Genomic DNA, 21,483 nt, shown 5'->3' with positions numbered 1-21,483 from the left:
TACAAACGTGTAACTATATGACCCTTTATTGGTGACTGTTAACATTTCTAACTGCAGAATTGATTAATTATTAAATTGAAAGATCCATTTACCTTTTATTAATGACAAAGACAGACAGCCAAAGTTTTTTTTTCACAACCTGGCAACCCAAACATTGTTCTTATAAACGGCTCAATTGTTACAGATCTGTACAGCATTGCTAAATGGATTTTAAACTAGTAATGAAGTCATAAGTTACAACTTCACCTTAAAAAGTATGACCTTCTGCTTGCATTACATACAATTATAGTATAGCGTTTAAACAAACTAAACAGAAGTTTGGTTTTAACATATTTATTAAAAAAAAACTAAATACAAGTAACTACATGCAGTCACATTGCTATGGAGCACTACTGGCGTTTCTGTAGCTCAACATTTCATGCTAAGGACAATTTAAAATATTTCACTATCTATTAAAATATAAATTGAATTCAGTTCTTTGGCCAAAGAATGTTCCCAAAAGAAAAAAAGCAGGTTAAGTGTATATTGATTTTATTATTCATACCCACAGTTCATCCCTCCAAAACCTCTTGTCCCACATCTCGGAGCCAGATGCCTGTCCACGGTCTTCCATCTGCACGCAGTTACATCCTATTGGTCAGAAGACACCGGTAATGGTGCGCGATTATTCTGATTGGCCGAATCGGCCGTTAGTTATGGCCAACGGCAGCTATGATTGGCTGACGCGCCTGGACCTTAGCTGCTCATTGGTTGATCTGATTCCGCCTGGCTGCCTGGATGACAGTCAAGCGGTGCTGATGCTGTGACAATGGGAGTCATCCAGATAAGCATCATCTGGACCGAGTGCGCTTAAAACACAGCGGTAGCACACACGGGAACGGGACGGGGAGGCAGCCGGGTAGAAACACGGGGTGGAACCTCCAGCTGCTGCTGAGAAAGGGTAAGTCTAACTCCTGGAAAACAGTGACATGCCCGGGGCGTCCGCTGAGCTGTTCCTGGCGGGGGGGGGGGGGGGGGGGGGGGGGCTGGCAAGAACGTTGGTAGCATGACTGTAAATCCCGCTGGCTAGGTGACGCAAGGTTAACGGTCTTTAGCCTACAAGCTAACAAGATGCTTTGCTTTCTGGCAAGCCGCCCAGCGCTGAACACGCTGTGCAGGCAGGGCAGCGGTTGTAGGAACGCAGCTGGGAGTCGACTCATCCCCTTGGTCGACTGCATTGCGGAGAGAGCATGCCTTGCAGAATAGCATGTCTCTACTATTCTTCATACTGCCCTGTAAATAAGTCCTCGGCTCCCCATTGCAGCTCTAAATAATTCAGCATTAAATGCATGTTGAGATTTCTTCGACCGTTCCAGTTTGATGCATTCATTGCAAAATTCACATATAATAGGCCTACATTTACATACCAAAAACGAGCATGAACATATTCAACATCATCAGAACTTTGATAGCCATTGCATGGATTTGCAAAGATTTGTAGTGAGATGCTGTGCATGCTGGGATTTGGAGTGTGTGGTTTAGTGGTCAGCTATGCTTACTGTACTGGTGCATTATAGCCTTAGAGGTACGCTGATATTGGTCATATATAAAGCATTTTTGTTGCTGTTAAAATGGCTGCCCTCTGCTTTTTTTCATAGTCTAGTCATGGGAGCATTCAGCCGACAGAAGTTTTTCCAAGAGCTTGCTCATGGCTGCCTGCTGCCCACAGCCCAGCAGGGCCTAGAGCAAGTATGGCAGCTGCTGGTTATCTGCCTGCTGTGTCGGCTTCTCTGGATCTTGGGTGAGAGTCCGGTTACTTTGTGCCCACTCAGTGTAATTCACCCTTTGTACAGTATAGCTTGCATCATCATAATCGCCTACGTGTCTTTATCTTGCTACGTCAGGGCTCCCCTCTTTTGTAAAACACCTGGGCACAGTCGCGGGAGGTTTCTACACTCTCTACCTGTTCTTTGAGCTTCACATGATCTGGGTGGTCCTCCTCAGCCTTCTCTGCTACCTCTTCCTCTTCCTGTGCCGCCACTCCACCATGCGAGGCACCTTCCTCTCCATCACTGTGCTCATCTACCTGCTGCTGGGGTAAGAGCGTCCCGTTTGGAGTGAACACTTTGCAAAGTCAGTGCTGTGGCAGAAACTATAGGCCTACGTCAATACTGAAGCTATTCTTATCCAATTTTATCAGAGAGCTGCACATGATGGACACCACCAACTGGCACAAGATGAGAGGTAGGCCAGGAAGGTTTTCTGTAGGCAGCGACTTTTGACACATTTCTGATGCATGAAAGCAATCTCGTTTTACATTCCTATTCAGCTTTGATAATGGCCTAATGTTGGAATCTAGTGACTTAAGTGCTGTTGCTGCTGACCAGGTTCACAGATGGTGGTTGCCATGAAAGCCATCTCCCTGGCCTTCGATCTGGACAGAGGTGTCGTAGCCAGTGTGCCGTCACCCATTGAGTTCATGGGCTATATTTACTTTGTGGGCACAGTCATCTTTGGTCCCTGGATCAGCTTCAACAGCTACAAAGACGCTTTAGAAGGACGTAAGCTGGTAAGTGTGTGCGTGTGGGTTTGGGGGGTATTTAGAAGATTTATCCAGAGACAAACCTGTTTAAGTCTTTGGTTCTTTCTTCTCGTCAGAGCTTGTCGTGGTTTTTAAAAGTGTCTGTTAGCTGGGTGAAGAGCCAGGTCTGCCTTGTTGTTTCCAACTGCATGGCGCCCTACCTTTTCCCTTATTTCATACCGGTCTATGGAGACAAGTTACTACGAGGGTGAGTAGAGACAAATAAAAAAATCAACATCCCTGTTTAATATCTGGCTTGGATCGACAACGGCTTATATGATTTCTTCTGCTTTGTTTCCAGCAAAAAGAGAAGGAAAATCAGGTAATGAACTCACCTCAGTGATTCTCATACTCAACCTTGTAGGCATGCCCTCCACGTATTTTGCATAATTTAATGCATGCTCATTTCCTGTTTACCGTTTGTGCAACGTCTTTTTCTACAAGCGTGTATCCACATCATTCCACCCCCTCTCTGTGCAGCCATGTACACCAGGACACCCGTCTCCCCCTCTCATTTACCACCTCTGCTCCACCATCTTGAATAACATACGACCTAGAACATCACATGGCAAGTCGACAAAACATTTAAATGGATTTAATCACTAACAATAACTGCTACACCTTCTCCTTTTATTCGGTTGCTTGTCAGAGGTACACCAGCAAAGTATGTATTTTAGTGTTGTGTAAGGATTAATTAGGTTCAAATAAACCTGACGTTTGCATGTAACATCAATGTTTCTTCTTCTTTTGATGTCATTGCATCAGGTGGTTGCTGGCGTATGAGAACACAATGTCTTTCCACTTCAGCAACTATTTTGTCGGTTACTTGAGCGAGACTACTACTACTCTGGCTGGAGCAGGCTTTACAGAGGAGAAGGAAAACCTCAAATGGTCAGGATCGCGTGTGCAGTATTAAGATGAGGTGTATTTGTCTTTATTCACATGTTAAAACGGCCCCTTTATGTCTGGTTCTGTAGGGATATGACCGTATCCAAGCCACTGAATATAGAGTTTCCCCGGTCGATGGTGGAGGTGGTAACGTCCTGGAATCTGCCCATGTCTCGCTTTCTGCACACCTGTGAGTTCTAACGTTAACTGTGATTGCTTGATGGCATCAGCTGTTTTTGATTTTCAATCTCATATCATATAAACAGACACTCTCAAGCAAGCTGATGCTCTCGTCCCACAGATGTTTTTAAGAGTGCTCTCAAATTGGGCACGTTCTCCGCTATCATGGTGACGTATACAGCCAGCGCCCTTCTGCATGTGAGTACCATGTTGACGTCCTACATGAGCAATGATACCTCGCACTCTGCACTGTTTCTGTTTTAACAAGAGAGGATTGTTTGTATTCTAACCATTGTGCCCGGCAGGGTTTAAGTTTCCACCTGGGTGCAGTGCTTCTATCTCTGGGGTTCATCACATACATTGAGCACGGTGAGGATCAGCCCAATGTTGTCTCTTCTCCCCATTAGAACCTTTCCATTTAGAGAAGGTGCTTAGCTTTGCAGTAATGGCTAATTGCACCCGCACATTACACACTGTTTCTGTTCACCGCAGTGCTTGTAATTTACCTCGCATGGCTAAAAAAGGAACTCTTCCTCTGGCTCCGTTTTAATGCTTTGGTCTCGTTTTGTGTCTCAGTGTTGCGGAAGAGGCTTGCGGTCGTTTTCAATGCCTGTGTACTGTCAAAGAAATGTCAGGCAAACTGCACTCATGGGAACAAGAAGGTAATACTTTGCTCTTCCTCCTTTTCTTTTATCATTACATCAGCAGGTTTTGTTTAAGTAGAAGTTGTACAATATACTGCATGTATATATCTCTTATTTGCAAATATGAAACTAGAGCCAGGACACCGTTTGCTTAGCTTAGCATAAAGGCTGGTTTAAGGGGGGGGGCGGGTTATGTGCTGGACCATTTCCACTATTTCACCTTTGGACAGAGCCAGACTGTTTTCTCCTGCTTTCAGCTGTCATGCTAAGGTATGCTAACAATCTCCTGGCTCCAGCTTTGTATTTTGAGTACAGACATGAGAGTTGTCTGTCTTGTCATCTAATGCTGCTGACACATCAACCAAACGGCCGACCCACGGCAGAAAAGGCTGTTGGACTGATCAGTCGCCCCGCGTTGGTCAAAAAAGCACCTTGGTACACATCAAAGCGGCAAGACGTAATAACAAAATGAAAACCGACAGCTGATTGGACAAACGTATCACATAGGTCTGGTTTCTCTGGAAATTTAAAGCCAGTCTGTCATGGTGGCTCCATCTCTTATTTTACTTTATTTTACTCACCCAAATGTGTTTCTGGAAACCTTTTAAGCGAGAAATAGGCCATGCAGCTGCTGAATCTTCATTTCAGATAGACCAAGGTCAGTTTAAAAGATTTTCGTCAGATTTGGAGAGACTGTAGTCACGCGGATCCCACTCCTCGTTTCCGGGTGAGCCCTCCACCAATCAGATTGGTCATTTGAGTCGGACTGCCGGCAGCGCCCACCTTTCGGCCGAGCATGTCATGTCGGCCAAAATGAAGGCCGCCGGCCCCCTCAGGACCACTTTTGATGGACGACTAGCACGGAACACACCAAAAAGACTCGAGTCACCGACCTCGCCAGACAGTCCAATGGCCGATTATGGGGTCGGTGTGTCACGGCCTCTCAGCAACAAAGTAAATAAGCAAGAAAGCAATTCAAGTTATTTCCCAAAATGTCAAACTATTCCTTTAAGAAAAACCCCAAATGCAACTACAAATGTAACCTTTACTCAGTGACTTGTTTTTATTATATATACTCAGTTTAGTTATAGTTTATTTTAGTTTTGTTTCTGTTCAATTATTGCTTCATACTGCACAAATAGAAATGCCTATCCCAACCACAGGCCTGTGGTGTCTTGAACAGTACCGATCCTGGTTTTCTTCCAGTTATTTCATCTGTGCAAAGGGCCAGTGCACTGGCATTGCTGGCACTTCCTTACAGAGCAGGAGGTGCTCAAAGGGGGCCTACCCAGTAGATCTTCTGGCCTAGTTAGCATTCATCAAAAATGTGCTTTCTATTTTTACTCTGCATATATTTGAAAATGTGAAAGCTAAGCTCCTTATAATTCCCACTTTGATTTAGCCTACAATAAGAATAATGATGAACGTCCTCAGCAGGCAAATTGGCTATCATACCAGAAAACACAAGAAAGGGTCTAATCATTAAAAAGATCCATCTAAGGAATTGCTAAAGTAGTGTGTACATGATCAGGTTTAATTTGAACTGCTGAAGTTAAAACACAGCATCCCCCGTGGTCTGACATGTGCTTTCAGTTGACTGGCAGGCGCCCAGCAAAAATCCCATATGTTACATTGGTTACACACATGGAGAGCAGCAGCGAGGGGGAATAGGGATTTATGCCAAGACAAAGCAGCCTGCATGGATTGTAACATACTGTAGTGCTGGTCACTAATTAGGCAACGATACCTTAAAGTATTGCTCTATAACTTTAAATATTCACAATAACAACAAATATACAGTGTAACGTTTGGTAGGAGAAGTTAGTATTTCACAAACAATTAGGTAATCTGCTTCATCAAGTGTGTAAGAAAGCAGAGTGAGAGAATAGGTTCCCCGGACTTTTTAAGAAGAAAAACCCACACATAATACAATAAGGCAAAATATGTATAAAAGGCATAATGATGATGATGATGATGATTCTCCCTCTGCAGAAGCTATGGGTATATTTGATTAACATAGCATTCAGCGCTTTGGCGATGCTCCACCTGACGTACCTGGGCTCTGTGTTCAACTCCAGTGTCGACTACATGGAGGAGGATGAGGTAAGGTCACATGTTGAGACGAATGTATGCGACTATATACACCCTTTACTCGAAAAATGGCAGCCCACTATGGGATCTGCGTATTTATAGTTTAATGGAGAGGCCTGAACTGTCATATACATTGTTTGTCTAAGTACTGTATGTATTTTAGATTCTGTTCAGAGAGTACAAATGTAATCCCTTATAAATAAGTAAAGATTTGTGTATATTCATTATCCCGTTGAGCTCACGTAGCATGTACTGCCCCCTACAGGACGATGTAACCCATCATACCATTCAGAAGTGGTCCGAGCTGAGCTGGACAAGCCACTGGGTCACATTCGGATGCTGGATATTGTACCGCCTCATTCTCTAATAACGAGAGACGGAGAAAGTGAAGCAATAAGGAGAGATGTAAGGTTGGTTCTCCACTTCTGCACTGTGACTTTATTCTGCCTCAGACCGAAGAGGACAGACTCAACCTGTATACATCAATAAACCAACGGCCCGCATGTTGGCTGGGTAATCCATTATTCTAACCTGCCGGGGACTAGTTTTGATATCCATGGAATGATAGCCCGCTCCGCTCTCCCTTTTCTCAGTATCGCATCTTTTTTAATCCGAGCCGCAGTTGTCAACCCTCATGTTGTGACAGCAGTTACCGATGTCTTACTGTGAGTCGCGATCAATACCTGTCAGCATAGTGGAGGCGTTTCTGTGGACACATGACACTATCGAGGTTTTTCAGGGTCGGCCGAGGCAGACGTCCTCAAGATGTGGTTTCCCCCCCCCCGCCCCCCCCTCACCTCAAAGTGTTTTACAATCATATTTTTAGATTTGAAGGATTAGGATGGAGATATCAAACAAATCCCATGGAAAGAAAGACAATACATTTGCCCGTCTCTGAATACTTTCTGAATTCCCCAGCCTGTCTGTGGCTCTCAGCCCTAATCCTATTCTATAAACTTAATAAAATAAAAAAAGGCTGAATTATTTCCTAAACCTAGGGTCACTTAGTGTTTAGTGAATATTTCTCAAACAAGAGTCAAATGGTACATTTGTTTGGATCTTTTTTAAGCAGCGAAACAATACACATTGTGCTCTACTGTGTATATATATATATATCTATATATGTACTATGTGTAGCAGCATGACAGTGTATGTGGGATTGACACAAAATAAAATGCAGTGCCTACGGAACATGTCACCCGGGTCCAGTGTGGCTCGTTGATACATTTTGGACAACAGCAGAAGTCATTAACAGAGAAGAATAAGCTGCATGAGACTTTGGCTCAGGAGAATAAATGAATCAATGGTTTGGGTCTTTTCATGGGATTTGTTGGCAATATGAACAATGTAGAATATCACCACCAGACGTGGTCTCAAGCATGTGTAAGACAACACAGAGTTTCCTTTTGAACGATAAGAGCACAGGTTATGGTTATGAGGCAGCAATTATAATGCAGAAGGAATTCCCCTTTTGAGAATGTTAGATGAAGAAAATGAATCGGTAAATCTATGAACTTACTTTTGTGGTGATATTTCCTAATGGGGTTTGTGTTTTGTTTTGTGTTATTCTGATCATTTCCTTTACATTTACGGTAGTTATTTGCCTTTGCTTAGAAAAGGTCTTATTAGTATTTATTTATTACATTTGTACAACTCTTTCACGCTTCAGTATTGAAAATAAAGATTTCGAATTAGGGTATTTCACACGTTATTGTAGGGGGAAATGTTTCAACTTCTCTTCCAATAGTAGGTGCGATTATGAAGTTCACAGTATTAAATATATCTTTAAATACAGATTTTTATTACACTGTTGCTTTTAATGGTGCATTCATGTAACTGCTAATTACCTGAGGATAGAATCAAATGGGCGTCTGTATCAGATTGTGTTCACGTTCTGTCTAATATATCTTTCTGAAATCTGGAATGTCAACAGGATTTGTTTCTTGACTAAGATGTAGTGTTTTAGATTAGAGCCTGAATGTTTGTTCATGCCTGAGAACCAGCGCTCAGTCTCTTAGGACCAAATACCACTCAATCCGACAGTATTTTAAATATTATTCTAACTTTAAGCCAACTTTTTCTCCCTGTAAATGTGAAGGCACTGACATCTGTGATATTTTTATAAACTTTTACATCAAACCTGGATTGCTGTCTGCTCAATTCAACGTGGGAATAAGCCTGAAAAGATGTGAACATGTAAGAACATCAGGGACACGTAGAAGCCAGATATACATGGACTGCAGTAAGAAATAGTCGTTTTAATTGTTATTTACAACAACAAGAATGTCTGGACTGTTAGACAGTCAAGTTGCATGAGGGTGAGTTAGGGAAGGATTGCAAAGGGATGACAAAATGTTTTTTTTGCTCATAGCAATGATCCGGTTTAACCTGGAGTCTATTTTTGAGCATCTAATAAGCCAGAGTGGACAGTGTGGGGAAGGGGGGGACAACAGATGGTGATGGATGGAGATCAGGTTCACTTTCTGCCTCTGTGAGATGGGAGCAGATGCAGTATTATGAGGCCGCACAACAGCCTAGTCTGCAGGCTCCGGAGGGGGGGGTTTGGGGGGGTGCAGAAGGGAGGTGCACTCAGCCCTGTTTGCCCCGGGGGCTCCCGTGTTTACGACGGCAGGACCCGAGTAGTGTCTCCAAAGCCATCTTCACAAATGCCTGGAAGTTATTGCTTCTCTCCCTTCGGCTGTCCTGCGAGGGGACGAAACACAGACAGACACCTTCACTGGGGACACGGCAACCACGGCAACTCATTTCAACTCCATGTGACAAAATATCTTTTGGTGTCCTAAACCACTAAAGGCCTATATCAATCTTTTTTTTTTTTTTTTTTACTGGGAAATAACGATTCACAGGGTTACTATAACATGCTGGCCGAATGTAGCTTCACATAAATGCTTACCTCCTTGCTTCTTGTTATCATCTCCTTTCTGATCAGCTTTCTTTGGCTGCTCTTTGGGACTCTGAGGTTGCTGGGAAATAAAAGCAAATATTCACTAAGTGACGCAACAAAGAATTACAGATTAAGAAGAAAAGGAGTATTTTAGACAAGTATAGTAAGGATTTCCCTACCTTGGTAGCTGACTTCTTGTCGGACTTATTACCTGAAAATAGTGGAAACATTCAGATTCCATTTGAAAACAGTCACTTTTGCTACATATCTAGATACATTAACATATCCAGATAAATTAAACAACATATTTTGTAGACATTAACGTTATGTTTCACATTGCTTACCTTTTGTTCCTGGCATTTTGGCTGTGCTCCAGTCAGTTCAGATTTCGGAGAATGCAGTGCTTAATGTGGTGTTCGACTCGGTCATTTATGGCCCGTGCTCGTGAATGGCTCTGACGCTGGGGCCCCTTCGAGAAAGAGACCCATGAACAAGCAAAGAGCCCCGTCAGCTGAGCAGCACGACCCTGCACGCAGCCCTGGAGGTCTTTGCTGAGCCAGGCGAAACCTCCGAGCTGACCTCGTCATACTGCCATTGTGAACCCCCTGGAACTGTGTGTTCACCTATTGTTCATGACAGGAAAACCTGTTAGTCATGTCACTGGCACCATGAGCGATTGCTTTATTATTTTACAAAGTACATTTTAGTGATCACTTTTTTTTTTTTTTACTACACGTTGATCGGACATTTGATAGAGATTCAAGATTTTGAGGTACTTTTACTTAAATATTTTTCATTTTATGCCGCTTTATACTTCTACTCCACTACTTTTGGATACCAATATTGCACTTAATACTCCACTACATTTTTTTGAAGTTACTAGCACATTCATAATAATAACTAATAAATAATAAATCAATTATACATGATAATAATAATCATAATAATCGTTATTATTATAATACAAATACTTATAAATTAAGCTGCCCCCAATTTATAAATATTTACAATTAACCCAACCTTTACCAGCTGCAGTGCTTATATCACTATATATACAGTATATATTGAATAAATTGAATTAAGGGGAAGAGGTGGAAGTGTATACTTCTTCCCAGTCCTTTTTGGAAATGTCGACATTTCAGGTATCTCTATTCTAGTTTGTGTAATATTGTTATTTTCTGTGAGGCCTTTTTTATTTTACATGTTCGAGATACATTGCCATCAATCAACATGTTATTCTGAAATGGGTCATTTTACATGATGAGTACTTTTACTCTTGGTACTTTAATTAGGATATATATTTATTCGAATACTTGCATCATTTTATGAGGATTTGTAATGCAGGACTTTAACTTGTAACAGTATACTGAGTGTTAAAAAGAAATGGCATTACTATCCAATGAAACCATTCTGTTGTAAAAGAAGCAGCGCCTGTTCCTGCTCTAACAGTAAATCACGTAAACGCTGTGAAGCATCATCTTCATCATCATCTTCATCATGTGGCTCCACACCAGTAGGCTGGACACCGTGTCATGTGAGTTGACAGGAAAAGCAGCGATGGAGAAAAGCTAAGGAAGGTAAGCCGTTTCCACACGTATTCCTCGGTGTTTCTGGGCTTTGTTATACAAATGAAATGTCCCACACTCTGTATAAACCTGCCAACTGCTAGACTATCTATGTCTATGGAAGAATGAGTGGAAGACTGATTTTTATGCGAGGATATATAGCTAATGTTGTGGCTAACTTGCTAATAGCTAGCTAACGTTGGTTAGCTTTGCGACGTTAGCTGTCAGTCAGCTGGCCTGCTTTTGGTGCTACTTCCTATCCGCATGCTAAAACATGCACAGCCCATTTATTCTTTAGTAGCATGTGACTATTTTAGTGCACTTTAACAATTATGTGCTGGTGTCAAGCTCACGTAGCTAGCAAATAATAGCTCTGTATCAATCTGTGGTGCCAATAGCCTCTGCATCATCACCGGATTCAACGCTGCGGATGAAAGGGTGTGGGGTGACACTCAAGTTAGCAAAGCTGTCATTTCACACTGGCATCAAATGTAAAGTTTATTAGTTAAAGTAGCTACACAATATGAACTGAGTGTTGTGTGTATTGACAGGAATCTGCCCTGGCTGTGGCTTCCATTCTACCCAGAGTGCTTGTGGAATGGCAGCAGTTTGGCAGCAGGTTTTGGCAGTGGACGCAAGGTGAGACTCAATCATGCAGCAGGCTTTTAATAGTCTAAACTGATGAAGAAGCTATTCAGACGTGTCATTGCTTATGGATCACTTGTGAGTTATTGTGTGTGCTGTGTCACTTCTTTTTCTCCCCAGGTACAATGCTTACCGCACGCCTACCTTTCCACAGTTTCGAACTCAGTACATCCGCCGACGCAGCCAGCTGCTCAGAGAGAACGCCAAGTGTGGCTTTGAGCCAGGGCTGCGCAGGCAGTACCTGAAGCTGCGCAGTCAGCTGCTGGCCCTGCGCTACGGGCCCCTGTCTGAGCAGAGCAGCTTCAGGGCCAGCAGTGTGCGCAGCTCCCGCACCACACTGGACCGCATGGAGGTCAGACCCAAATGAACCGAAAGGGAGGGGAACATATAAGAGAATGAATAGGAGGGGCGTGTCTGTACTAATTTGGAAAATGAGATATAAAAATATCTGAGAGTTGGAAAGAAAATATAGAATACAACTAATGAGAGCCATTCATCAATTAGCTGCATAGCAAAGCAACACTTTAGTTGCCCATGCATATTAAGCTGAGCAGCTCGGTTGAAACGGCTGGCAGTTCCCATGTATATTGGCAATAATTAAAATGCATGGTAATTTCAATATGTTTTCCAAAATTATTGATGGTTATTTTAGGATTATTTGTGGTCACAAGTAAGATCTGTCTTTACTTGCACTCACTCCTGTGAGATTCTGTTTTCCTCTCCAACTCCCCTCCCTATCCTCTCCGCTCCTCTCGGGCAGGACTTTGAGGAGGACCCCCGCACCCAAGGGGCTCGTGGTCACCGCCGCTCTGTCAGCAGAGGCTCCTACCAGCTACAGGCTCAGATGAACAGGGCCGTTTATGATGAGAGGTACCCAGAAGAACGCTACACACAGCAGTCCTTAACCCGCTTTCAGCTTCTTGTCTTATCGCCTTTTAGCAATTACATTTTCTTTGATTCATGTCTGCTTTGAGCCATTGCATTTTGTTGGATTCGCTGGCTCTACTTCTGGTTTGGAGTAATGATCAGATCACTTATATTGAGTTGTCATCAGTACGAAAGGGTCATGAGGTGTGTTGTAATTATGATATGCTTACATAGTGGGTTTTCTTTTCTGGCTGCAGGCCTCCAGGCAGTCTGGTGCCTACCTCTGTGGCAGAGGCCAGTCGTGCCATGGCAGGGGACACAACTTTGAGTGAAAATTACGCTTTTGCTGGCATGCACCACATATTTGACCAACATGTAGACTCTGCAGGTAAGTAAAACATTTGTTTAACCTATATATCTTTTCAATAATCAATTTGTATACATTAAGCTTCAACATTTATTTCAGTGACCCCCTCCTCTCCTTGTTCTTATAGTCCCACGGTTGCAGTTTGCCAATGATGACAAGCACCTCCTTGCTTGCTGCTCCCTGGATGGCACCCTGTCCATCATGACGTTGTCTCCCTCTCCTCCCAGTGTCAAGGTGACACTGAAAGGTCACGGCGGTCCTGTCACAGACTTTGCTTGGTCTCTGAGCAATGACATCATTGTGTCGACATCGCTGGATGGGACTCTGCGTATCTGGAACACGGGGGATGGCCGGTGCATCCGAGAAGTCAGAGACCCAGAATCCAGCGAGTTGCTTTGCTGCACCTTCCAGCCGATGAATAACAACCTTACTGTGGTAAGTTGTTTTTCTATTGTCCTGTACTACTTTCCTAGTGTGCAAGCAACTTACACAAGGGATTTGTACTCTGTTACATGACATTGAAAACACCTAAGCACCTAAAGGTATGCAATGCTTTTCCAATGTATAGACTTGACAAAAGCAATCGCTGGCAATCATCACTCATTAATTAATAGAAGTGTGTGGTGTCTGTATCTGGAGAGACCTTGCTCTTTGCCGGTATTTTTTCTTTCTTTTTTTTCATTTTGCTGAGTGCGGGACGTTTGAGGGTGTCAACAAAGAGCCTTTGGGCCCCATGTGGGTGTGTAACCCCCAACCAATAACCGCATTCTAAGACAGGATGAAGCTCTAGTGTCTCAGCTGTATTCAGTGAACACGTGGATGTAAAGGTTTTTAATGTGTAATGTGGGAGTCATAGGCAAAAACACGTTTGACGTCATTGTAGCGCCACCTGATGGTCCACATATGTAATATTTGGTAAGTCAGGTCAACTGCCCATTGTACGTCTACCCTGATAATTTAAAGTAAGTCACTTTAGTGGAAGTTGTTAATCCAAACGTGGGTCCCATAGGCCACGCCCACTTCAACCAATCAATACCCCACTGTAAGGGGCGCCTCAGGAGTGGCCCTAGATGGTACCCATACATTTTGTAAAAATTCAGATGAGAAATAAACTTAAACACAAAAGTGGTAAATGTCCTGGATCATTTTGTTTTTACTCAGGTTTTTTCACTGGCAAATACTTAAAATGAAAGCAGGATTGTGCGCAGCAGTGTCCATTTATGGCTCATTAAACAAAACATGAGGGAAATGTTCTTTTTTTTTTTTTTAACTGACAGTCAGTACCCATAACAAACAACAACATTATAAGAGGAAGAAAAGTGTTTTTCTGGTTTGAACAGGTTTAACAGGTCTATCTGTCAGAGTATCACTGAGCCCGAGTAGTGTTCTGTTGGATTACACAGTGTTAGACCTCCAAAGAAATATTATACATCCTCACTCCCAGTTCTGTGTTGCAGGTGGGAAACAGCAAGCACCACCTGCAGGTGGTGAACATCTCCACTGGGAAGAAGGTGAAGGGGGGCTCCAGTAAGCTGACAGGTCGCGTGCTGTCTCTTTCCTTTGATGCTCCAGGGAGGATCCTTTGGGCGGGTGATGACAGGGGGAGCATTTTTTCCTTCCTCTTTGACATGGCCACAGGTACACTCACAACATTTCCATTTGGCAGAGGGCAAAGTGTGCAGTGACTGAATCACAAATTACAGTTAATGTTTAAGTCATGCACTGAATGCTGACTCTGGTTGAGAGGATTTATGTGTGTGTGTGTGTGTCCCCACAGGCAAGCTGACCAAAGCCAAGCGTCTGGTGGTGAGTGAAGGCAGCTCCATCTGCAGCATCTCTGCCCGGTCCTGGATTAGCCGAGAGGCTAGAGACCCCTCCCTGCTGATCAACGCCTGTGTCAATAAGCTGCTGTTGTACAGGTGAGGCTGGAAGGGCACGTCGCTGTATATTAACCAACAGTTTTGTCTAGGGATGCAGCGATTTAACCAGTTTCACCATTAACCACGCTTTAAAACGTCACTGTTAATTAGTTGCAAAGGCTCTGCTACACCAAGTGTTAACTGACTGCGCGTAATTTGTAGTAGAGTGTGTAGTTCTTATTAAACCTTCACATTATAGACGCCGGTCATAGCAAGTTCTTGACTGTCAGAGCAATGTACAATGGTGTCCTGGGTTGGGATAATGCTGTAAATTCTGAATGGTACATCAAGTAAGCAAACACCAGGAAAACGCAGAGCAGAACCAGACCCTGAACCACCAGCCCCAGACCTCATGACAGCTGCATCCGGAACGTGGAATTAAACCCAAGTTGGTAAGCTTGCCGGGGACTTTATTGTTCAACGTTGTTGTTAATTGCAAGTTTGTTAACGTTACCAGACAGCTAGCGTTAGCCTGTGTTCATGTTAACGGTAGATTTTCAGTTGCCTTTACAGTGGTACACAACGCTTAGGGCTGAACTAATTATTTGATTATTTTTGAGCTCTTTATCTGCTGTATTATTCACAAAGTCAACCCAATATTATATAAATTAAACAAACAGTTATTTTCAGGCCTGTATGATATTGTACTGATTAAATTTGGTTTATATGACTGACATTTATGTATAAACTACTTCAATCACAGTGACTTGTTGAACGTCTCGTAAATATGTAATATTTACCATGTCAACATAAAGCACTGACGGATAAGCCTGGTGTAAACCTAATTAAGTCAGTAACAAATAGTACTAGTAGTAGTAGTAGTAGATTGATTTATTTGATTTAGGACAATGCACATTAATGAACTTTTCTGTAAATGTAATTTTCAACTGTAGTCCTAGCACGCATGTCTTCATGGTGGGAGGAAACCCACACAAACACAGGGAGAATGCCATGCAAACTCCCCACAGAAGGGACCGGAACAACCTGAATTTGAATCCAGGACCTTGTTGCTGTGAGGCAGAAGTACTAACCACTGCGCCACTGCTGCCTAATCTCACAAACTAAAGTGCCGATCGCAGAAATGTACTTTTTACCGGAAAGTCTTTAAATATGTATACGTGCACAATGGATAAGCCATAGCGATCCTACAGGGAGGAAAATGAGTATTTGAACTCCCCTGCTATTTTGCAAGTTCTCCCACTTAGAAACCATGGAGGGGTCTGAAATTGTCATCGTTGGTGCATGTCCACTGTGAGAGACATAGTCAAAAAAAAAAAAAGTTTCCTAAACTCAACTTTACTAAAAGCCAACCCCATTATTCTTTTCCTATACGCGCCTGCACGTCATATTTTTTTAAACCCGACCGTCTTTCTTGTCGCGAGAACACGCCGAGTGGCGTGTTTGTTTACACCCGCTGTGTACAGTGTAGACATACACGTGGATAGCTCAAAATGCGTACAGTTAACAAGCCACTTGGCTTAAGAAAGTCAGCGTGTAAGTTTACTCAAAGTCGTGATGTCATGTCGAATAAATAGCACATTAAAAAGGTAATGTGAATTTATACCTTAGTTGTGTTGTGATGTTAATCAATGCATCGAGAAACTGAGATTATTCGTCAGACTATCATTGTACCAGCAAAATCTATAATCGTTGCATCCCTAGTTTTGTCTCTGCTGTGCTGAGATATGATGTAAAGCCATCTTCCTTGGTGTAGCATGTCTGTGAATATGTGATGACATTGTTGGCAGGGTGGTGGACAATGATGGTACTCTACAGCTGAAGAGGAGCTTCCCTATCCAGCATGGGTCCCAGCACGTTCACAGCATCTTCTGCCCCCTTATGTCTTTCAGACAGGGGGCCTGTGTGGGTAAGAAGTCTCTCTCTCTTCCTGCTGTGAAATTAGAATAGAAACTTAGGCACAGTTCATTATATGCTACAGGCTATATAGTGTGAAAAAGATATGCTTTTGGATTAAAAGAAAAACCCAAATAGCAACCTGTTTAGCAAATAACCTACCTTTTTGTTAGCTGTATTTCTGAGTGATTTATATTGTTATATATTGCGTTGTAGAAGCATTCGTCTACCAAAAGGTTGTAGAATTACAGTATATAATCAATTGTTTAAAGTTATGCAGCACGCTGTTTCTGTAATATTTAACACCGCTGTACCTCAGAGCCTCACTTTTTTTTTAATCAATCAACAGTTCATTTCATTCAAGGCTCGTCAGTGTTTAAATTATCAGGTTTGTGGCCCGAATTACCAGAAGCGTCTCACTCAATAATATACCATTGAGAATCTTCCTTCCAGCCACTGAGGTTTTGCAACATGGTTGCTTACATTCTTTCAATAAAGACATGAACTTGCAGAGAAGTGGCCTCATCTGGATCTCTGGAGTGTTGCTAGAAATTCAAATGAAAGAAGAATTGTTAAGATTGTTTAGGAGCAGTGTCAACTTTTAAGATACCCATTTTTCAATCAAAAATGAATTGTTATATTGTTATGTGTATAAGCCATTCATCATTTATTTATCTTGTTGTCCTTGTATTTTCTCTCCACCCTTTCAACCTCTTGACCTTCTGATTCTCCCTCCCGACACAGTGACTGGCAGCGAGGATGCCTGTGTCTACTTCTTCGACGTTGAGCGCAATACCAAGGCAATAGTGAACAAGTTACAGGGTCACGGGGGACCGGTGCTGGATGTCAGCTTCAACTGTGACGAGAGTTTACTGGCATCCGCCGATTCCACCGGCATGGTCATCATCTGGAGGCGGGAGCAGAAGTGACTGATCCACCAACGCTTCCATCCACTCCATGCAAACGGCGCTGCCGCTCCATAACCGTCCAATAACAGTCTGTAGATTTTCACTGGAATGTAACAGGCAGCATTACATGTTTAATGTAAGTGCAATCAGATAGAACTGTGTGTATGTGTGATGATAGGACTGAATACATGTAAAGATACAACGTAATCAGAGAAAACAGGTCCAACTCTTTGTATCACACTGACAGTCCCTGTGGCATAGATCTAGTTCACTATTTATGTAACTGTTAACTCAAGCAGTGTAATCAAGTGTAACTTGCTTTCAGTTTGGCAATTGCCTGTTTGCATTTGAGACCATATGCATGACATTGAACTCTCTGTGTGTGTGTGTGTGTGTGTGTGTGTGTGTGAGATATAATTTATTTAATGCACATACAGAATAAACTACTGTAGCTGTCAGCAGTCTTTGTTTGGGGTGTTTTTTTACTAAATATGTTTGAAACGAAAGATTTTGAAAGATGAGAGCAAAATTGTCCAACAAACCTCATGCACTGAATTCAAGCCCCAGTACACTGTAAAAACAGTAAAGCATGGTGGTGCAAAATCATGATATGGGGATGTTTCTCATACTGTGGTGTTGGGCCTATTTACCGCATACCAGGGATCATGGATCAGTTTCATTGGATAAAAATACTAGAGGTCATGTTACCTTATGCTGAAGAGGAAATGCCTTTGAAATAGGTCTTTCACCAAGACAATGACCCAAAACACACCAGTGAGCGAGGAAAGTCTTGGTTCCAGATGAAGATTGATGTTATGGAGTGGCCAGCCCAGTCCCCGGACCTTAGTCCCATAGAAAACGTGTGGGGTGACATCATAAATGTCGTTTCTGAGGAATTGTGGAATGTAGTTCAATGGTCCTGGGCTGAAATACCCTTGAGACATTTTTCAGTTTATACAGTAAATGTTTGAGTTTGTCCTGGAAAATTCAAATACTGCTATATTGGTCATGTTTTGATTAGGAATTGAATATGCAGTGTTCCCAAATGCATTGGTACTAGGCCATTCTAAGGATTTAGAGCATTATCCACTTTTTTAAACACACTGCTATTATTCAGGACACGACTGTACTGTTGCATTCAAAGCTGGGCGATTGATCTGTAATTTTGTGTTTTGAGAGAAGATATGGACATTTTGGTTTTGAGACTGAAAGTATATGGTCTTCAAGGTTCAGTAATATTTGACATTTTCAGTGTGCTACTGCTACTGTGTCTACTTGGACATTTTTTCATGCTTTAATGCTCAAAACATTATTTTTCCTCATTCTGTCCGTCTGAAGATACATGTACTCATCCTCTGTCTTAGACGCTTTATTTTAGCACCAGTCTCTTCCCTGAAAGAGAGTTCTGCTCTGATTGGTCAGTGTTTCAGGGTCTTCTGCATCTGCGTTCCAGAGAATGACTGTAGCAGTTTTTTCTACCTCTTTATATAGTATCTATAGTATAGTTGTGATGTCACAAACCGTATCAAAGTCTTGACGGCTCGTTTAAAGGCCCTGTTTCTGAATACGGCCGTGTGCATTTCTCTGTGGATTGAGCGTTTTGATACTTTTACAGTATTTGTATGACACTTCAATGAAAGAAATACATGGAAATCTCACTTTTTACAATATAGGACTTTAAATCCCCCCACCAGTAAAAACCTGTAATGTCCTCACACTGTCAATATTGATGTTTTAGGTCAAATATATCAGAATACAAGCTGTAGTTAGCTGCAGGTACACTGTACAGTAAATATCAATATTGCAACCTTTTTGGACCGTGATCCCTTAAAATAAAGTAATGTCAACCTGTGGCCACTCATGGTCTTAGAATCAAGACGTTCAACCATGGAGTGAGTTTTAATTTTCTGACATTGTTTCATTTGAATGATTTTTAGAGGCAGAAGAAGTCAAAGTATCAGGTATTGGAAATATACATGATTTTGTTTAGCAGAAGGGTCTGGGTGTCCCCTCAAATACTTGAAACCCTTTGACGGATCCTGAATTCCAGTTCAGGAACCACTGATGGATCACACATTGAAGCTCCTTCACATGTAGACATTTCAGTTTTCTAGCCCCAGGTCAGCTCTAAATATTAGACATTACTATTGTGTTGTCAGACTCACGTATCATGAAAATCTACGCACGTAGTGAACTTAAAATTGGTGGAAACAGGGTGGAAAAAAAGTCACCGGTGTGCATGGGAATCAGTCATTTCAGTTAAAACACATTATGTACAGTGTGATTAATGAACAAATGCAGCGCCTTCAGACTTGAGATTGTTTTCCTCTCAAGGTTGGTGCTGGTGAAGCATTGTGACGTCTAAATGTGGCTGTGTGGGTGTGAAGCACAATGAATGGTTGCTGTCTTGGAAGGTCAGAACGAGGCTTTGTTTCAAACAAGCAGGAAAGGTGCTAATAATGATTTAAAAAAAGGATATCTATCCAAGAGCAACACACAACCTCTGCTCCGGTGAACCCGAGTGCCCTAATGCAACAACCCTGCATCCTCCGAACAGTCAGTAGGCGAGGATCACGAGGAGTATGATGGCCTTTGTTGGAAAGATAGAAATAAGCGCTTCAGATGAATCTTCAACATCAGTTCTGGTGAGGCAGAGGCATGGTCGGATACAACCTGGACTATTTAGCAGACGTTCTCACAGTTGATGCTGTTCAGTATGGAAACATCTTTTTCATCAGCCACAGTCTAGGCGCGCAAATAAAGACAATGAAAATCATCCCTCATTCAGAATCAGGATATACAGTAGGCTAATTGTTCATGAAGAGAATACACAATCATACGATGGCTGGATTTCAATCAGGCTCTAATAAATGGATTACATTATCCCCCCACTTCCCGTTTTATTTTATAATGTAAGAAGCATAAGCGGTGGTTGGTTGCATAATGTTTGCTATACACGTGGAATCTGTGTGAGATATTCAGAAGTATTTATGTGATTTATGTTCCTTATCATGCAGAGTAGTCAACCCTTAACAATAACATTGAAAATACCTTCTATTATCGGCACTAGTGGTTCTTCTTGTAGAGTGGAATCCAGATACTCTTTAAAAATCAACTTGTATTCATCCAGATATTGTACCACATGCATATGTTTGAGATTTAAAGAATGAAATGTTTTTTTTTGGTCTATTGAGCGAATGGATACCGCCTTAAACCCATTTCTCGCTTTACACTAAAGATTCCACCGCTGCTGCTTGAAAAGCCTGGTGCAGAGGAGCAGTTCTTTTTAATGACACTACTTTTCAGTTGCAGTGTCTGTTTGTGTTGCATCCAAATTTCTTTGTTGAGTTATATTGTGTGGTAAAAAATAAATGTCACGGATTTGATGAAGCATCCATATTAAATGCTAGTTTTAAGTAAATGTTAACCTTAACTAGGTTAATGTTTGAGTCCTCACTGTTTAACACATTTGAAAGACATCGTAATATATCTGTTTTTGCTTTATAGTTTAAAACAAGACTAGGTAACTTTATTAAAGTAGAAATTAGAGATTTCTTTCACAAATTAAAAGTTGAATTCATTAGGAGTAAATACAATACAGTCAGAGGTGTTGCTGCTACAGCCTCTTATGGTCTGGTATGATGATCAGTAGTTTATGGTTTCTAATGTTAGTGATCTTTAGATTGCTGTGTGACACTACTTAATCATGTTCTTGACTTTAAGACTCTGCTCTGTTGGAGTTACATTTGCTATTCTGCTGAACATTTCATTTGTAGCCATGGTAAGCAAAACTTACATCATCACACTTTTTTATTGCAGAAAGGTGCATACAGTGGCTTGCATAAGTTGACCCACCCATGCTGAATTTGATTGAAATGAGGAAGAAAAAATATATCTTTTGGAAATTAATCCTAATGCCTTAATTCAAAAACTTTAGGAAAATCCAACCTTTTAAGGAGACCAATTTTCTTTGTGAATGAATAATGTATCATAAATAAATAAATGTTCTTCCTTAAAATACAGGGGGCATAGGTATACACATCCCTATGTTAAAATACAGGGGGCATAAGTATACACCCCCCTATGTTAA

At 41.9% G+C, this 21,483-nt stretch overlaps 2 protein-coding genes and 1 long non-coding RNA gene across 6 annotated transcripts; 2 read left to right on the top strand and 1 right to left on the bottom strand.

Moving 5' to 3' along the window:
- The first annotated feature begins 747 nt into the window (after window positions 1-747).
- porcn (porcupine O-acyltransferase) lies at window positions 748-8,506 on the top strand. 4 transcript variants are annotated; one of them, XM_034876635.1, is made up of 15 exons: window positions 748-940; window positions 1,643-1,780; window positions 1,884-2,076; window positions 2,180-2,223; window positions 2,367-2,548; window positions 2,638-2,768; window positions 2,862-2,882; window positions 3,210-3,224; window positions 3,326-3,451; window positions 3,538-3,638; window positions 3,750-3,826; window positions 3,934-3,997; window positions 4,205-4,290; window positions 6,265-6,375; window positions 6,629-8,506. In XM_034876635.1, exons 2-15 carry the CDS (start codon window positions 1,645-1,647, stop codon window positions 6,728-6,730), a joined length of 1,389 nt encoding a protein of 462 aa, XP_034732526.1. In that variant the 5' UTR covers window positions 748-940; window positions 1,643-1,644; the 3' UTR covers window positions 6,731-8,506. The 4 variants fall into 4 exon arrangements, 3 of the variants coding, with proteins under 3 accessions (XP_034732526.1, XP_034732525.1, XP_034732528.1); XM_034876634.1 differs by having other exon boundaries at window positions 749-940; window positions 1,638-1,780; XR_004657268.1 differs by lacking the exon at window positions 3,934-3,997 and having other exon boundaries at window positions 1,638-1,780.
- A 95-nt stretch (window positions 8,507-8,601) lies between these two features.
- Window positions 8,602-9,758, bottom strand: LOC117947580. The gene is made up of 4 exons (XR_004657269.1): window positions 9,613-9,758; window positions 9,448-9,479; window positions 9,278-9,347; window positions 8,602-9,066 (listed from the first exon to the last, which is right to left on the bottom strand). It is a non-coding gene; the product is annotated as an uncharacterized LOC117947580 (long non-coding RNA).
- Window positions 9,759-10,635: 877 nt separating this feature from the next.
- wdr13 (WD repeat domain 13) lies at window positions 10,636-17,802 on the top strand. The gene is made up of 10 exons (XM_034876633.1): window positions 10,636-10,845; window positions 11,385-11,472; window positions 11,599-11,830; window positions 12,239-12,348; window positions 12,603-12,733; window positions 12,840-13,147; window positions 14,170-14,350; window positions 14,490-14,631; window positions 16,380-16,498; window positions 17,230-17,802. The coding sequence occupies exons 2-10, from the start codon at window positions 11,432-11,434 to the stop codon at window positions 17,412-17,414; spliced, it is 1,449 nt and encodes a 482-aa protein (XP_034732524.1). The 5' UTR covers window positions 10,636-10,845; window positions 11,385-11,431; the 3' UTR covers window positions 17,415-17,802.
- Window positions 17,803-21,483: the final 3,681 nt, after the last annotated feature.

The sequence above is a fragment of the Etheostoma cragini genome, chromosome 7 (assembly GCF_013103735.1).
Source record: "Etheostoma cragini isolate CJK2018 chromosome 7, CSU_Ecrag_1.0, whole genome shotgun sequence".
Classification (NCBI taxonomy): domain Eukaryota; kingdom Metazoa; phylum Chordata; class Actinopteri; order Perciformes; family Percidae; genus Etheostoma; species Etheostoma cragini.
Note: the sequence above shows the minus strand (reverse complement) of the source record. Positions and strands in the feature narration are given on the sequence as shown.

What these genes read in the sequence shown, in the direction of transcription:
- porcn (XM_034876635.1), top strand. Translation starts at nt 1,645, where the DNA reads ATGGGAGCATTCAGCCGACAGAAGTTTTTCCAAGAGCTTGCTCATGGC. An exon ending in GAGAAGGAAAACCTCAAATG is followed by an intron (nt 3,452 to 3,537) that starts GTCAGGATCGCG and finishes CTGGTTCTGTAG; the next exon opens with GGATATGACCGTATCCAAGC. An exon ending in GCACTCATGGGAACAAGAAG is followed by an intron (nt 4,291 to 6,264) that starts GTAATACTTTGC and finishes CTCCCTCTGCAG; the next exon opens with AAGCTATGGGTATATTTGAT.
- wdr13 (XM_034876633.1), top strand. Translation starts at nt 11,432, where the DNA reads ATGGCAGCAGTTTGGCAGCAGGTTTTGGCAGTGGACGCAAG. An exon ending in AGGGCCGTTTATGATGAGAG is followed by an intron (nt 12,349 to 12,602) that starts GTACCCAGAAGA and finishes TTCTGGCTGCAG; the next exon opens with GCCTCCAGGCAGTCTGGTGC. An exon ending in CAGACAGGGGGCCTGTGTGG is followed by an intron (nt 16,499 to 17,229) that starts GTAAGAAGTCTC and finishes CTCCCGACACAG; the next exon opens with TGACTGGCAGCGAGGATGCC.